The 17,751-nt window shown below is 39.8% G+C and overlaps 1 protein-coding gene across 1 annotated transcript in view; it reads right to left on the minus strand.

The window, feature by feature from the left end:
- Positions 1–1,094: 1,094 nt before the first annotated feature.
- LOC139212730 (glutamate receptor 3-like) overlaps positions 1,095–17,751 on the minus strand; it is a 69,438-nt gene continuing 52,781 nt past the window's right edge. The window contains exons 13-16 of the mRNA XM_070843244.1: positions 11,074–11,321; positions 10,221–10,335; positions 3,088–3,336; positions 1,095–2,579 (exon numbers count right to left, since the gene is read on the minus strand). Of these exons, the coding sequence (XP_070699345.1) occupies positions 3,091–3,336; positions 10,221–10,335; positions 11,074–11,321 (609 nt within the window). The 3' untranslated portion in view covers positions 1,095–2,579; positions 3,088–3,090. The remainder of the gene's footprint in view (positions 2,580–3,087; positions 3,337–10,220; positions 10,336–11,073; positions 11,322–17,751) is intronic.

A 17,751-nucleotide genomic window follows, 5' to 3' on the forward strand; every position in this document is an offset into this window, starting at 1 on the left:
TTGACTATGTCAGCCACTTTTAGTTGCCCATTTCAACCTCTTTGCTTGCTAACTAGTGTTCAGTCTTTAATGCCCGTCAGGAATGACTGGTTTAAATTGGTAACTTTGAACCGTGTTGGTTGGTAGTGAAAACTGTGAGTTTTCATCAAAAGGCGTTGCCTTCGTGGCGCGACGAATTTCGATCGAAAATTTTCCTTCACCGTGAGTATTAAAAGTGCAGTAACTCCACTCTACAAGGTCCTTTCTTCACCACATCTATACTGTTAGATGACTGTCCGGCTATGAAGTACATGCCAATTTTGAACCATAGTCATAGCGCCACCTAGTGGCGGGAGGAAGTGCATGTTTTATTCTCAGACGTCTCTCTCTCAGCAGGTTAACCACAGCCACCTCAAATTTGGTCCAAACATTCCCAAGACGTGGATGATGCTCACTTATGAAGCTTTTGAGGTTTTGTCAAACGCTGTCACCGTGGCGACGCTGTGTTTGCCATGAAACAGGAAATTGTTGTATCTTCAGTGTACATTATCCAATCTGTTCCAAACTTGTCATAATTAATAAGACTCCCGGCCGGAACACATCTACATGCCAGTTAATGACCACAGTCATTGCGCCACCTGGTGGCAACAGGAAGGAAGACTTTTGTGCCAATCATCAACAGGAAGTGACATGTAACTCCTTCATGCACTGTCCAAAATACATGAAAATTTTAAGCCGCATGGAAGTGTCGGAGTCCATCAACAGGACGAAGCCGCCGCACACCCCGACATGCACGAAGGTGCGAGGGCCCTCCAACGCTGCTTGCAGCTTTCATTTTATCTTGTTTTACTCTATCGTGTCATTTAAAAAAAAAAAAGAAAACTGGCACAAGTGAGCTTCCATACAAACATGACTCAAGTTGATTATAGGGCATGTAAAGAGAAAAGTCCTGTTTGAAAACCAAGTCTTTGGAAGTCTTTATAGTAAACTCTTAGATAAAGAGAGCAAACTAATTCTTCTGACAGATAAACAACAGTAGATTCATTATTTTATGGGTAAAAATGATCCAACCTTCACAGTGACACCTTACGTAAAAAAGATGAAAGTCCAAAAGATGAATATAAACCTGCTTTTATTAAGGAAATGTAATAAAATCCTTTATACACGACCTCTCAACAGAGGTTCATTGTGTCCATACATGCAACTCTCATGGTTGAGGTACTGTTACAAATGAATTGGAAAACCTAAAACCCAAACTGGATCAAATGTCGCTATCGGATGCTAACTAAACCAGGGTCCATTTCGAGTTGCAGTTCGGTAAAACTATCACCAAATTCACATGCACTTTATCTGGGGAGAAAAGGATGAGAAAGTCTGATAATACTTAACAAATGTAGGCGCACATGGTTTGTAGCGTTCGTAGGTTTTTCCTTCAGTTTATAAAAAGTTCACTTATACAAACAGACAAATGTTTCATTTGTAGCTCCTCTCCTCAATGCACAATTCACCAGCTCACCTTCTGCATAATGCATAGACACAGAAAGCTTTATCACAACCAAAGAAGCTATGGTGTGTTATCACTTACCAAAAATGTTGAGATTCACAGCTGCAGATACTGCATTTACATGAGAACAGCTTCTACATGGGTACAAAGTGTAAACCATAAGCTCAGTTAAACCATTTGAATATGCTGTTACATAAAAATGGGTCACTCTCCTAAGTCCCTAAGGATTTATAATGCTTCTGATTTCAACAATATGGCACTAAGTGATTAGAAGCGGACCTCATTTCATTTTAAAAAAAAACATCAAATTGTTTCAAAGTAGTGGCAGTTGAAACAAATGTAGTCTCACGTGGTCGATTTAAAAGAAGCATCTAAGTGAATACAGTTGTATATGAAACAGGCTTGGAAAAGAACACCACCTAAACAGTTTCAGATGACCACTAGTTTCATATTATTGATATTTTCTGAGTAAACTGGGGTACAATGATGTCAGTTTAATTGATGCTTAACCCTACTGATTGATGCGTGTCCTAAATATTATAAACTGAAAAAAAGTCTTATAGTAAGACAAGAAAATGACTTTACTTCACTAAATATAACATTTATCCAACTTAAGATTTCACCACAAAAATATGTCTGCAAAGGATTCAAATGACTTAATAATAAGTACTCCAGGATGTTTGGATTGCAAATCATGGCTTTTTTTTTTTTCTTCTTCTTCTTCAAAATAGAAAACAACTGAAATTACAACAGTTCATCTAATTGTCATTTGTTTTGCCCTAGTTCCACAGATTTTTTTTTTTTTTCAAGTGAATTCAATTTTGATTGCATTGCCATGACGCTGAAATGCTCCATAAGGCACTACAAGAGGCAAATCTCATGTTTCCAGAAGCAAAAGTCCTGTTGCGTCGTTGCCCTCTGTTAGTGTGACGGGCCTCACAACCCAGAATGAGCACTTGTTGACTTGTAGGCTTGTGTCCAAGCTGATGACAAAGAAGGCTGTTTTGCCTCCAGGATGCTAGCCTCGGGGTGTCGGGGTCACACAGAGTGGCTGATTCCATCCAGACGCTCCACTGGGAAATGACACGTTTCACCTCTGCAAAGCCAAGAGACGGGCAAAGGGTGAGGATCCAGTTCAGCCGCCGCTACAATGTAAATCACTTTTAAGCACTTCACAAGTGCTCCTGCTGCCTTAAAATGGAAAACCAGCTGAGTGGAATTAGCAGGGAAAAGTTAAATTAACTGAAAATATCAAGTGTGCACACATTAGAGTCTGATATATTATGAGTGCACTGATGGAGGGACTGAAGTCAATACTGACCTTCATCATTATTTTCATAATTATTATTACCATTAATTTAACATCATTAAAGACAATCAGCAGGTTTCCAGAATGAATGTTTTCTCCAGACTACAAAACAATGCATGCTGGGAAGTCATTTTCTATAGAAAAGTGAATATGATGAGAAGAGTGAACTCTCATTTAAAATAAAACTAAAAATGTCACGTTGATAAGTAAATGATAAAGTGAATGATTAAAGATTAGCTGATGGCTCTGGCCTCCTCTGTGGTGTTTTAGTCTGACACAACAATGGAGAACGTACCCTCTAGATTTTGACACTCTCTGTCCCGTACACGTTGTAGCCTTCACGGTACGTGGCAAAATTCTGGGTGTTTGCCGGAGGGGCTGGCTTAAAGTTTTGGGCATTCTTTGCCAGCTTCAGTCTTTTGGTTTCTTGCCGTGACTTATAGCAGAACTCTATCAAAGCCACGGTCATAGCCAGGCCAAGCCCTCCCACCAGAATATAGAAGACTCCTGCCACGTTGCTCAGGCTTAGTGCACTTGTCTTGTCCTGGGGGAGGTAAAGACCACCGTTAAGACTTTTTTAACTGGCACTCTGAGGCTGACCTCAAACAACATGTACACCCACCCCAACACAAATTCTATATGTACAACATGCTGCTCTGTGACTAGACAGTAACTCTGAGGAGGAGGCTGCTAATTGTGTCAACAAAACCCTCTGAGATACAGATGCCTAATTTAGCCCACAAGTGAGATGAATTGGAACAACTTAAATGTGTCTGATTCCTCCTGTTAAGCTATTTCTGCTCTAAAGAGCTGGGAAGGTGAATGTAGAGAGAGATGTTATCTATCCTGCTTCGTGGTCTCTTTACGAGGCCACGTCTAGAGGAAGGCGGTCGTGGTCGTACAGGTCTACAGATTAAACCCTCGATTCACTATCATAGCTGCTCAACTTCAACACACTACATTTGTACAATCAAAGTGGCAAGCTGTGGAGGGCGAATTGAACCATTTTGCTGCTATTAAAAGCCAAACTGTGATATTGAAATTAATTTATGTGAGTTTTACCATTTGCATTCTAACCCTGGGAGACATTTTGCAGCCCTAAAGGCGGTAAATTCTACTTTTGATATCCTAAAAGGTGTCTAATAAACATCCTCCCATTTATTAAAGACGTAAAAAGAAATAAGTGTTCCTTACTGTGACACTCCCAACTATGAGACATGACTATTAAATACCATTTGACCACTTTGTGCTCAGATGGTATTTAAAGGTCAGTTTGGACTTTGTCAGAATAAGGATGCCTTTGGGGGAAACTAGCTGGTCACATCAGAGTTAACACACGCAGTTTGCATACAAATGATGAAGACCACCAATAAACTAAATTTCAATAAAGGTTTGGTTGACAAAATAACAGTATAATGGTTTCAATTCAATGATTCAACTTTTCAAAGTTTTATGGCATGAATTAAAAAAAGTGTGTAATCATGCTGTAATTTCACAAATCTGGAACTGTCTGCATACAGTAACAATGAAGTCATGTTAATGTAATGAATTATGGTCAGAGTGTAAAGAAATCAGACTATGTGTACAGTAAATTTAATGTTCTCCACACATTATTCTGAGGGCAGACAAGCAAGTATGCAGATAAATGTCATGTCCTGATTAGCATGTCTGACAGAATGTGTGCTTTAGATGTTTGCATATGAACAGTTAGGTCAAAATGCATTTTGCAATCAGTATGAAAAGACCTGCAGCGACTGACCTTACTTCCAGAGTCCTTGGTTCCACATTCACCCTTATCGTACCACCATTTGTTTTTCAGCTTGTCTAAGATGCCTTGTTCACTGAGTTTCAATACTGCAAGGTTTACAGGAGTTCTTCACGTGGGAAATAACATAAATAACATTTTATTATGTTATTTTATGTTATTCAACTTTTTTAAACTACTTTATACTGTGCAAAGCGATAGAGTAGGGTCCTGGCCAACACATCACAGATAGCAAGCAACACTACAGTATATAGATGTAAATGTAAATATACGACCTTTCATAATCCATGACTACCCTAGCATGCCAGACCCCACCTGTATCGCTTTGAGTAATCGGCACACACTGATCACAAGAAGAGAAAAAGGTTTGAACTTGCAGAAGAAAGCAGCTGCTGCATAGCTTTAACAGAATGAAAGAAAACAGAGGCAGTAATTGCTGAGGGCACATTTTCGCTATGGGCAGCCTTTTTGATGTTTAGCAAGGTGGATCTAACAGGAACCCTTTCTTGACTAACAGACACAACACAGCAGTCCAATTTCATTAACAGCTATTAGAGGCTAATGTCTCACAAAATCCCCCCCTTTAAATCACAAAAGCAGGGCGTTCGACGGGATTCTCACGCTGAGAAACAATCAGGAGAGCTTAAGTGCAAATCTGAACCCTGCTCCCAAACTTATGAGTTAAGTTTGAAGTCACCTTGGTGTATCAGGTCATCTATCTTATAGTTAGGGCTGTCTGTGAATCATTACCAGCCTCACCAGGTAAAGAAAATATGGCTGTTCAAAAGTCTCCACACACACTTTTTAGAAACCAAATCCCTGATGAGGAGAGTCATCGTTCTGGGTTTTTGTTTTGCGAGACATTATGCTCAGTTTCACTGACTGACAGATTTCCAGTCTCATTTCCTTTCAGAAAAAAAGATCAGTGTTTGTAACAGTACATCATCAAATATATTGTATTCACCACTGTGTTCTTCGTATGCCCTGTAGTATACAAATCATGGTCTCTGATTATTTATACAAAAGGGGGAGGAAAAAAACATTAAGAAGTCATGCATGATGTTCAGCAGATGATCTGCAGTCCTGTTCTCCAGTCAGAGCACTCTGTGAGGCAAAGTTATGATGACAGACGGCAAATAACAACTTAGTTGCGGTTGAATTTAAATGCAGCAAACTAGAACTGGGAGAGTGGAGCAAAGAGAGGTGAGAGATCTGAGCGTGAACTTTGAACTGAATGATTATCCCACCTATTATCTGGACAATGGCACATTTTGAATGCTTAAGCTCTGTGTGCGTTTGGAATGATGTATTTTGGAGACACCATGAGGATGAATCATAGTCACGGTTTCATTTGGGAGCAACAGCTAAAGCATCATTTCAAAAATATGGCAATTAAGTAAATGAAGTAATTAAGTGTCAAATTTCATACGCTTTGTTTTCCTCAGTTTGATAACTTTTATTATTTAATTACTTTTACCTATAATAACTAAATAACTACATCATTTTGGGAAGGCTGATCTTGCCTATGTCTGTTGTTATTTCAAATTACACACCTACACTTTTCAGCCCTGAGAAAAACAAGATGGATGAACTGCAACAATCTGCTGGTCATCAGATAAAGACCAGGGCCTCAGACACACCACCAGGTGGTGGCCATGGACTTCTACATAAAATACACTGTCCTGGTTCACACTTTAGTAACACTAAAATATTTTATTTTCTGATCTAGAACAAAGCCTAAACTGTTTCCCTTCAGAGTCCCTGAGCAGCTGGGGTTTGTAATTGTTTTGTCCCAGGGACATAAAATCACATCATTAAAGTAGTTTTGCTCTGTTGCCCGTTGCAGTGCGGTCTGCATTGGTGAATAACTCCACCTGACATTTACTGTCAAAGAGAAAAACATTGTGAGCTGTCCCAAACCGCTGATGTAATCGCAGTTCACAGCTCCACGCAGAGTGAACTCAAACAGATTAAAAAAGGGGGTTTATCAGGCTCGCATATACAAAGAGCAGGGAGCCTTTCTGCAGTAAACAGCTCAAATTAAAGCAAACATTAAGAAGAATGATAATGTGCTGCCACAACGGCGGCTAAATGAATTTCTACAGCACCATTTCACAAACAGATACAGAAAGATATGAAACACAGCAAGCAAAAATAAGTCGCTTATGAGCTGTGGTGACCCTGAAACACATACAGTAAATATAAACATATACACTGATTTATCTGTCAAGAGACGTTACTGTGTGAGTCTAATTATTAGTTTTCTGTGGCTTATAGTTTATGTAGTTTTTGCATGAAATTATTTCTTGTTTTGTGTATACAATTTATTATATATAAATATATATAATAAATATATAATATAGTATAAATATACTTTCAATTTAAATAAATATACACATAAAGTAACTATGTATAAATAATATAAATACATGAAGTGAATTTAATGATTTTTTCATAGTTCTGTAGTATTTTATACATGAACAAATTGCACAGCGTCACCACTTATATCATATTTTTAAATTACATTTATAATCTTTTGTCTGAATTTCTATCCTTTATTATTTATTTCTTTAATTCTAATTTTTACTTGTTCTCATCATTACTCTTTTTGCCACTGCACATATTGTCTGAGCATGTGACAAATGAAAACCTTGAATATGAAGCTGTTTAATTGTAACTAATTCAATGCCTTCAAAGTCTTAAAACTGCAACTTTGCTGGCAGAATATAATGTAAAATTACTGCAAAAAGGACATTTAGATACACGTATTATTTAGCATGCCAACTATTAGTACTAAGGTCATTAAGGAACGTGTGTTGAACTGGATCCAGCAGTTCACGTCGAGGCCCCTGTCCTCTCTCACCTCTGCACTCTCTCTCCTGACTGTCTGATTATGCAAAGGCTTGTTAACGCTGCACCCCGTTGACCAATCAGATTGCATTAAAATCTGGCAGTATTTCAGGTCATTTTGTCCAGAAAACAGATCGCTGTATCTCTCTATTATAATCTCAAGGTCCTCGATTCTCTCCAGGACTGAAGATCCGCAGAGACACGGGTGAAATCTTTGAACATTGCTGACTAATTTTGGAAAACTGCCTAACTTTAAAAATGGCCGAATGAAATAGCATTTCTATGACATTTAATCTGTGACAAATCGGGCTCTCTCAGGCTGGTAGTGCAGAAGTGAAGGAGGTGGACAGAATATCACGAACACATGTGCAACCTTTTGCAAAGCAATGCAACAGCTAGTGTTATAAATGATACATTTGTGAAGTTCATAAATCAATAATGCTCAGTTTTTGTTAAAGCTGTGTCGGAGAGGTAGTAATTCACTAGTCTGCAGTCGTTTTTGGGGTCTTACTGTGTGCTGTTGTGCTACCGCCTTGCATCTCATGAGACCTGTAAGCTTCACAAAGATACTATCTATTGTTGCATCGGCTCTGATGCATTGTACGGGTGTTTCTTTTATTTTGTCCACCTCCTGAGCCTGCTCTGAGTCAGAGCGTAAGGGTCGATTTAACCTCCGCTCCCTCTGATTCATCACAACTTTAACCTTCAGTCTGTCTGCAAAACAAGAAAACAGCATCCAAACACAGTCTTGAGCACACAAAATAGGTCACAGAGGAAAAACTCATGCACAATGACTGACTCTCATGGCCAAATGAAAACAGAAATCACATACTGTATGACGTCAAAGTAAACAAACATCACACAGTAGAAACTAGAAATTACGCACAAGGATGCAAATGCTATGCTTTTACTAATGAAAGTACCAGTTGTAGATATGTGATTTGTTTGATTTTAGTGAATATGTCTGAAAATAAAAACATAAATTACCCTACTGATTTCTAACATATACATTAATATAAATCTGATTTCAGCAAACCACTGATAACATTTCAGTGGTTTAATGCTGTGCTGTGAATGTCATATTTCCTCAGTGGTAGTTACATACAATATATTTCTCTCTCATTGTTAAATTACCCACACATGCATTTCTGAAAGTGAAATAAGGACAAAGAAATGTGGCAGTCAGACGTGATAGAGTTATACTGATCGTCTACTCTCTTTCTAAACCGAGGGGGTCGAGGCAAATTGCCAGCGAGAGGAGACGGCTTCTTTGTGTTATCCCACTGGCAGTATCCATGTCCTGCTCACTCAGGAATGGATGACTGGAGTCAATAACAGCAAAGTTCGCCTCGTCTCTTCTCTCACAATGTGCCGAGTGTACTGTGGTCATGATGCAAGCTGAAGAGCAGAGGCAGAGATGGATCCACAGTTGGGCTGTTACTGTGCCCTGCTGTCTGAAACACAAGATCAGGGGCCTCATTTATAGAAAGATTATGCAACAGATTTGATTGGAACAAAAATCCTCATTTGTGTCTGTATTTTTTTTTAGATTATTTGGAAAAAGGCTGCAGCTCTTCTGCAGAGCTGAGCCTCATGTGCACAGCTCTCAAAATAGTAAGGATAGATTATGCATGTGCAAACGTGGGAAAAAGATAATAATTTGAAGTCCTAAAGTGAGACTATGTGACTTTTGGAAGCAGAAATAACACAAGTCTTACAAATCTTACAAATTAAAAATTCATAAGCCTTGCTTCAAAAATCAGTTTGCTGCTACAGTCTGTCACGACCAGCAGCTACTGGTGGCTAACGTTAGCCACCTTTAAAACATAGATACATTTCACTGACTCTATGACTCTTCTCTACTTGTGCTCCGTCAAAGAAAAAACTTTTATTACGAAATCAAAACAAGATGCTAGAAAAATCATTTTGCCTTGTAATTGTTACTTGTGTCCACTAGTGGCCACTGTTTAGCTAAAATTGCATAGTCTCACTGAATGTGTCTTCACACTACAAGAAAAATGACTTTCATACAAATGTGCGATTCAAATCAAATTGTCTTGTACAAATGGGGCCCCTGGTCATATCTTACACTCTACTGCTGCAGGGTTTACCAGGTCAGGGTGGCCATGGATACACTTTGACTGGCCTTGAATGAAGACCAACCAAAGGTTTCTGTCAGTCTTACGCTGGATTTCGGTGAGAGGATGTTGGACAAAAAAGTTTGGACCGTTAGTTGTCATTAGAATTCTCACGTTTGCCTGCGATGCTTAGTCCCCTCAAGACAACGCTGTTCCCCGTGCCTGCCCTAACGCCCAGGCGGCAGATTGGAGAGTGCTTTACGCTCTTCGATTTGGAGGTATTGATTGTGAAATTGAATGAGATCTTTAGAGCTTTTATCCTTCTGGCATTAGTCGGGGTGCCAGATAAGAAGATACAAAGCTTTCATTTTGGCCTGTAGATATAAAAAACACAGGAGGAAAGAAAGATGGTTTCTGTCTTTCATAACCACGGGCCAAAAACACAGAACTACTCTGTTACAAGTACAATGTTAGACATTTAATATTCAGGTTTCTGATCTCCTTCTGTCCTACTTCTGCACTTTGGTTTATCTCAGAGTATTGGGCTTTTTTCCCCTCTATTAGCCAAGTAAAGGGTTCCCAGTCGATCACATTTGCACGATAAAAATGGAGGAACAAACAGATTTATCTGTATCTTATTGAAAGATATTTGGGCCCAAAGATCACAGTCAGTGACGACAGCCTTGCCGATTACTCTGTTCTAGGATACCCGACTTTGGTGACATTGAGGCTGACCTTAGAGTCACCTCCCCCGCTGCCGCACTCTCCCTTGTCGTACCACCATTTGTTTTTCAATTTGTCCAAGAGGCCTTGCTCATTCAGTTTTAACACTGCCAGGTTAACAGCATTTCTTGAAACGATAAAACATAACTTGTAAGAAAATGAACAGGTCCGTGAGAAATCTAATATAGAATATTAGTAAAAAATAGTGATAAATATCAATGGTTCATAGGGGGAGCACGGAAGGGACAAATTGGTAAAGAATTTCACTGGTGTGGAAGGGTAAGAAGCATTTTTACAGCAAAGAAAATGTTAAATATTAGAGAGGTGGCATGGAGGGTTACATTGCTTGTAACTGAAGTGTGCGGGATGGGGACATTCTGTCATTGTTGAAATAGAAACAAGAACATCCAGCATGCAGCTTAACATTCATCACAACTGACAGACCAGCATTTTAACTAGCAAAAAAGACTTATTTCAGTGTTGAATTAAAAGCAATGCAGAAAGGCACCACAGAAACCAGGAGGGAGGAGAGGTAGAGGGGAAAAGAGCAAAACAAACAAGGTTGGGGAAGATGAGAGTGCACATCAACAATCAAATGGATTTACTGACAGTGACTAATATACCAATAACCTTAAGAGAAAGAAGAAAGTAACAGAGACACAAACCAGATACACAGGACAGAACAGAAAATGGTTGAACGTGTTGAGTATATCTAAATAACTCATAATACTGATCATTTAGTGATGCTTGGAGAAAATAAAAAGAAGAATTAAAGGGTGAGGAAGAAGAGAATGATAAAAGGAGACATCAGGGTAGGTGGAATACTATAACAACATGGAGGATATTGTTATATTATCCCACCCACCCTAATGCAGAGCCTTTAGGTGTGGCCACACCGTAGCCCTTAGAGTCGAGGTTGCCGCCCACTTTCATGGTGTCGCATGGCTTCCGCTGCTCTATGTACTCGTTCATAGTGGATTCGAGAAGAAAGGCGAACTTTCCCTTCGACTTTCGTACTCGAGCAACCCCGTCTGGTGTTGTCTTGGCAAACACTGAGGGTTCTGCTGATTTCATGTATGACCACATTTTCTCATAAACTGCTATTTTGGAGCGCTGCATTTGAGGACAGAGAGAGAAGAGAGAAACAGATTAGTTATGCACTTAATACGACAACAACAATAACAGCTGTGAAAACATTCCTAAAGAGCCGCTGCGGGTTTGAGAAAAAGTTAGACATTTTGAGAAATACGCTTAGCTGCCGTCTTACATGGGAAGATCGACACCATTTTCATGTCTGTGCGCTGCAGATCTGGAGCCTAGAGGTGATTAGCTTCACTTAAGGACTGTACAGGAATGATCAAGGTGGCATGAGTGGCCGGATCTGGTATCAAAATTTCTAAAAAAGCAACATCCTCCCATATTTATTTATATTTTTTTGGGCACTCTCCTTGACTTACTGATAAAATGCAATACCCTTCATCATATCTCAAAATACTACATTTGGCAAACATCATTAGCAACTGTTACTGCTGTCAAATGTATAAACAGGCTCAGACACACTCTATGGAGAGACCAACATATATTCTGTCTCTCAAAACTGACTTACTGGTCCTGTTGGTCCTAAAACCTTTTTCATGTCTTTGTTTTTTTAAAACAGTAAACCTCACAAGGAAAGAATGAATCCAGAATTACGGGATCTGCCAACCAGTTAAGTTGCAGTTTACATGCATGTCTGTCCAAACTCATATTGTTCCTTATCTGAGCCGAAGGTCTAAGGACGGAGGATGTTGTTTTCTGTCAAGCACCTTGAGGCAGATTTTTGATTTTTGATATAGGGGTATATAAATAAAACTGATTTGACCTTGTGAAGCTTTGCTCTTGTTCTGCTGTGCGTCTGTTAGAGTGTAACCTCATTTAGAGAAACAAACATTTTCCTTGTATGTTCACATGTTGGACAGTACAGCTGATTCTGACTGAACACAGAGTTGAAGCCTTGACAGTACACAACAAAGTGAGTATGCATATTTTCCAAAAAGTCAAACTGATTGTTTTAAAACAACTCTGAATCACACCATGGATTTACAAAGAGAACTGGCTACAGGGTTACAGGGGGCCCCGTTCATTCCTGTGAAAGTTGCTCAGTGGCGCTTGAAAAAGTTTGGCTTCCCGAGTATATAATTATCTGGATCTTCTGCATTGTGGGGCCCATAGAGCATGTGTGCTACCATCTCAGGCCACCTAACCTCCGGTAAGCCCTCCGCTAACTTGATTGGAGATAAAATTACTGTTAATCGTGCGTCTCTTCTAGACTCTCCACGTTATTAGACTGAATGAACTCCTCTCTCTCATGTTTATGGAAAATGGGCGCAATGACATCACATGATGGACGCCATTCCTGGTCCGTGATGTCACATTGGTGTGACAGATTGGGGCGTGGCCAGAGGTTCAATGTGCTTTCACGTTTCAAGACGCAGAGGGCAGTGCACTGACAGCTATGTTGTAATTCAGAGTGGATTTACCCTTTATATGTGAAGAGGGCAGCAGAGGTAGTGGGCTTTTTGCCAGCAGCCTGAAGTCTGACAATCTGGCAGCTCAGCAGAAGCAAAACGCAGACCGTGTTTGGTATCAATATTAACAGGCAGAAGTGACCTCCTCCTTCTCAGTTTGTGCCCCTACCAGCAGGTCACAGCTGGAGTCACAATCACCAGGCTTTTAATTTTTATTTAAATCAAATCAGTCCTCTCACGTGTTCATGTTATCTCTCCATTTGACTATTGTGCTTATGCCACATTTAAATTTGTGCTGTTATAATGGCCATTTTTGTATTTTGTTATTTTGAAATACTTATTTTGGGTTTAGTTAATATTATGTAATTTGCGGTTTAAAGATTATTACTGTCTAATATGTTACATATCATGTGATATATAATGTATACAGTGTGTTATATATTATGGTATATGTTATCTATAAAGCATAAAACAAATAAAAGGGTGAGAGAGGAGAGGCAAACTAGCTGTGATATGCATAATTCACACAAATACATACAGTGGGGCAAAAAAGTATTTAGTCCGCCACCAATTGTGCAAGTTTGAAGTGTGCACTTCAACTATGAGAGACAGAATGGGGGGAAAGAATCCAGGAAATCACATTGTAGGATTTTTAATGAATTAATTGGTAAATTCCTCGGTAAAATAAGTATTTGGTCACCTACAAACAAGCAAGATTTCTGGCTCTCACAGACCTGTAACTTCTTCTTTAAGAGGCTCCTCTGTCCTCCACTCGTTGTATTAATTACCTGTATTAATGGCACCTGTTTGAACTCGTTATCAGTATAAAAGACTCCTGTCCACAACCTCAAACAGTCACACTCCAAACTCCACTATGGCCAAGACCAAAGAGCTGTCAAAGGACACCAGAAACAAAATTGTAGACCTGCACCAGGCTGGGAAGACTGAATCTGCAGTAGGTAAGCAGCTTGATGTGAAGAAATCTGTGGGAAGCAATTATTAGAAAATGGAAGACATACAAGACCACTGATAATCTCCCTCGATCTGGGGCTCCACGCAAGATCTCAACCCGTGGGGTCAAAATGATCACAAGAACGGTGAGCAAAAATCCCAGAACCACACGGGGGGACCTAGTGAATGACCTGCAGAGAGCTGGGACCAAAGTAACAAAGGCTACCATCGGTAACACACTACGCCACCAGGGACTCAAATCCTGCAGTGCCAGACGTGTCCCCCTGCTTAAGCCAGTACATGTCCAGGCCTGTCTGAAGTTTTCTAGAGAGCATTTGGATGATCCAGAAGAGGATTGGGAGAATGTCATATGGTCAGATGAAACCAAAATAGAACTTTTTGGTAAAAACTCAACTTGTCGTGTTTGGAGGAGAAAGAATGCTGAGTTGCATCCAAAGAACACCATATCTACTGTGAAGCACGGGGGTGGAAACATCATGCTTTGGGGCTGTTTTTCTGCAAAGGGACCAGGATGACTGATCCGTGTAAAGGAAAGAATGAATGGGGCCATGTATCGTGAGATTTTGAGTGAAAACCTCTTTCCATCAGCAAGGGCATTGAAGATGAAACGTGGCTGGGTCTTTCAGCATGACAATGATCCCAAACACACCGCCCGGGCAACGAAGGAGTGGCTTCGTAAGAAGCATTTCAAGGTCCTGGAGTGGCCTAGCCAGTCTCCAGATCTCAACCCCATAGAAAATCTTTGGAGGGAGTTGAAAGTCCGTGTTGCCCAGTGACAGCCCCAAAACATCACTGCTCTAGAGGAGATCTGCATGGAGGAATGGGCCAAAATACCAGCAACAGTGTGTGAAAACCTTGTGAAGACTTACAGAAAACGTTTGACCTCTGTCATTGCCAACAAAGGGTATATAACAAAGTATTGAGATGAACTTTTGTTATTGACCAAATACTTATTTTCCACCATAATTTGCAAATAAATTCTTTAAAAATCAGACAATGTGATTTTCTGGATTTTTTTTCTCATTTTGTCTCTCATAGTTGAGGTATACCTATGATGAAAATTACAGGCCTCTCTCATCTTTTTAAGTGGGAGAACTTGCACAATTGGTGGCTGACTAAATACTTTTTTGCCCCACTGTATATTATGTATTTGTAAATCATTCTCGCTTTAAGTAGCAAAATTGTGAGGGAGTCACATAATGTTATATGACTTGATCAAATTATGTGTTATGTTATCTCTTGGTTTTGAACATCTTGGGACCAACTGAACACAGTGAGTGTTTTTCAGTCCGCCTGCAGCTTTCAGCATCTTCTGTTGAACCTACAGAAAAAGACCCATAAAAACTAAAACATATAAAAAATAGCTTTTAGTTTATCTTGTTATTGTAATTCAGTTTCTCTCTCACATCAATTCTACCAGGCCTGTGCTGTTCTCTATAAGCTGCGGACAGATTGTCTTCATCATTTTACAGTGATTTCACAGTTAAGAACAATAAGACCTCCTGTTTGTTTTTTTTTAACCTGTTTTAAAAAGGTGCACATTTTTATTTACTTTCTTCATTTACTTTGGTATTCCATATTAACATGGCCCAATCCATTTCCAGGAAATATTAGAATTATGTGTGATCAGCCACTTACTATTGCATAAGCATCTGTTCTAACACGATATTCAATAATCCACATGGTATAAGGCCAAATACCATTTCATGTAGTTTTTTTTAGTGTAGTTTCCGGTGTGTGGTAATGGCACCGTCTTTAACACATTTGACCTGCTCACTCCGAGACTGACGGCTTCACCTCTGTGGTCCAGTCAGCTGCCAGCTGGAGCAGCTACAGACACGCACAGCGCAGCCCTGCTCTGACACTCAGTACGCTGCTAAAAATGGCCAGCGAGAGGCTGATCGCCGGTCACCGGGGAGCTGGAGTACACAGCTGTCTACAATAGAGGGGCAAAATAGAGAAGCTGCATTAAACTGGGCTAATGTGACCTTCTGACGAGCTCGGTGAGGGAGAAGCGCCTCAGAGGAAACTTTGAGTGGAAACTTTTCATATTTGTACATGTCTTAAAGGGCTGCTTGCGATAAGGGCATGACAGACAGGTTCATAATCGTGTGTTAAAAGTGTTAAGAAGCTCTCAGAGAAAATCCCATCATATATGACTTTTTCATTTCATGACTTATTAATCATAAGCATTTACTTGTTTATTTATAGTATTTTATACAGAGGTATTAAGTCCGTGTGACTGGTTTTATCCAGATTGTAGGTTCACCAGTTGTGTGAGTCAGTCCCACATCTGGTAGGGGAAAGTAAAGAAACACATCAGAGTGCACTGACAAACTATGTCAGCTCATTGGTGTGTGCGGCAGTGTTGTGTAAATAATTCACCGGAGACGTAATGGATTGTGGGCTCAGGCTAGTAAGTGAATCATTCTTGACATATGCACGATTTCAGTTCAGTTGAGTGTTCATGTAAACAGTCTTAACATGACAATAACAGCTGATGACAGGCCTGACCATAGTGTGAAAACAGCGATTCTTTTCTGGGTTACATGAAGACACATGCTTGTCAGGAGCAGGTTGGTCGCCTGTGTTGAAGTCTGTGAGGCTCCATATGCGGCCAGAGTCATAATTCTCACCACCGCAGTTGTGGCTTAATAAAGATGCATTATTCAATAACTTCATTTTAATGAATGACTTGTGTAACCACGGCAATCTTTTAACTGACAAACAGGTTGTGTCCTGTGGCCAGTGAGAAATTTGTTTTTACTGCCCCTCATCCTTTCTGGAAATAAACTGGTCCAAACTCTGATTCTTCCAGCTACCAGTTCATCTGTCAGCTGCTGACTGCAGGGCTGAGAGTGACTCACGGCCCTCTGTGTACGTCTGCCGTGCTGTCATCCCGAGACGACAGGCCAAACAAAGCATGTGCAATATTTCTGGAGTTTTATTTTTATCTGCATGCAATTCTTAGTTACGTGCGTGATACAGAATGTAATTAAAATGTGTTTTCTGTAAGTTCGTGATGAGTGGAAACAAATGAATAAAGTAACTAAATAACAGCATGGTACGCCCAGCTGCTCCACCACTGTGATTTAAGTAAAATAATACACTTTCATTTTCTAATAGAAAGTAAACACATAGCACTTCATACAACTTTCCTCTCACCACTTCTTACTTGTGCTCTCTCTGTTTTCTTTAAGGATTAAACTGAGGAGATGTAACATGTTAGTTAATGAGCTTTACAGGTGCCTGTAGGCTGATTTTGATACCTTTGGACTGAGCTAGCTGTTTCCCCCTGCGTCCATCCTTAATGCCAAGTTAAGCTGATAATCTGCTAGTGCAGATGTGACTGTGGTATCGATCTTTTGATCTAATGCTCAAGAAAGTGAAAATGTTAAAAACAAAGCAAAGATACTCTCTGAAAAGCAGAAAAGAATAAAAATCACGACGTTAGTAATCAGCATGTTTTAAGTGCATTGAGGAAGCTGCATCTGGATTAAGTGATGCTGCTTCTTGTAAATGGTATTTACAGCTCTTATTAATAATTAGCTTTGAATCACCAGATTTCAATAACCGTTGCTCAGAGTGGCTCCTCTGCACTGACATTTCCAGTTTGAAGGAAGAAAGGCAGAGTATTTGTCACTCAGGATGAAGTCACTACACGCCTGTCAATTATCTCCTGAGGACCACCTTTGACAAATCATAGCCTGCCAAATACAACGTGGATTAGCACATCCGGCGCCGCTTTTAATGCGATGATTCGCCAGGAAGCCTCAAGAAATAATCAAATTAATATATATGTGGTGCTTTTTGATTTTTCTTTAAACACATCCAATAGACATGTCAGATGAGTACATGTGCCATTCACCAACAATATCGCCTTTGTTTACTTCAGCATCTCTTTTAGAAAGTTGGAGAAGTCTGCTGAAAAGTGTGACGACAGATTTGTTGCCTGCCTTGCCGCTCTCATGACTCTTGCTGCAGTTGGTTGGATCCTCATTTTCTGTGCATAATAAAATCTTTCTTCTACAGTCACATTTAAAAAAAACTGATTTTTAAACTGA

This window comes from Pempheris klunzingeri, chromosome 14, assembly GCF_042242105.1.
Source record: "Pempheris klunzingeri isolate RE-2024b chromosome 14, fPemKlu1.hap1, whole genome shotgun sequence".
Lineage (NCBI taxonomy): Eukaryota > Metazoa > Chordata > Actinopteri > Acropomatiformes > Pempheridae > Pempheris > Pempheris klunzingeri.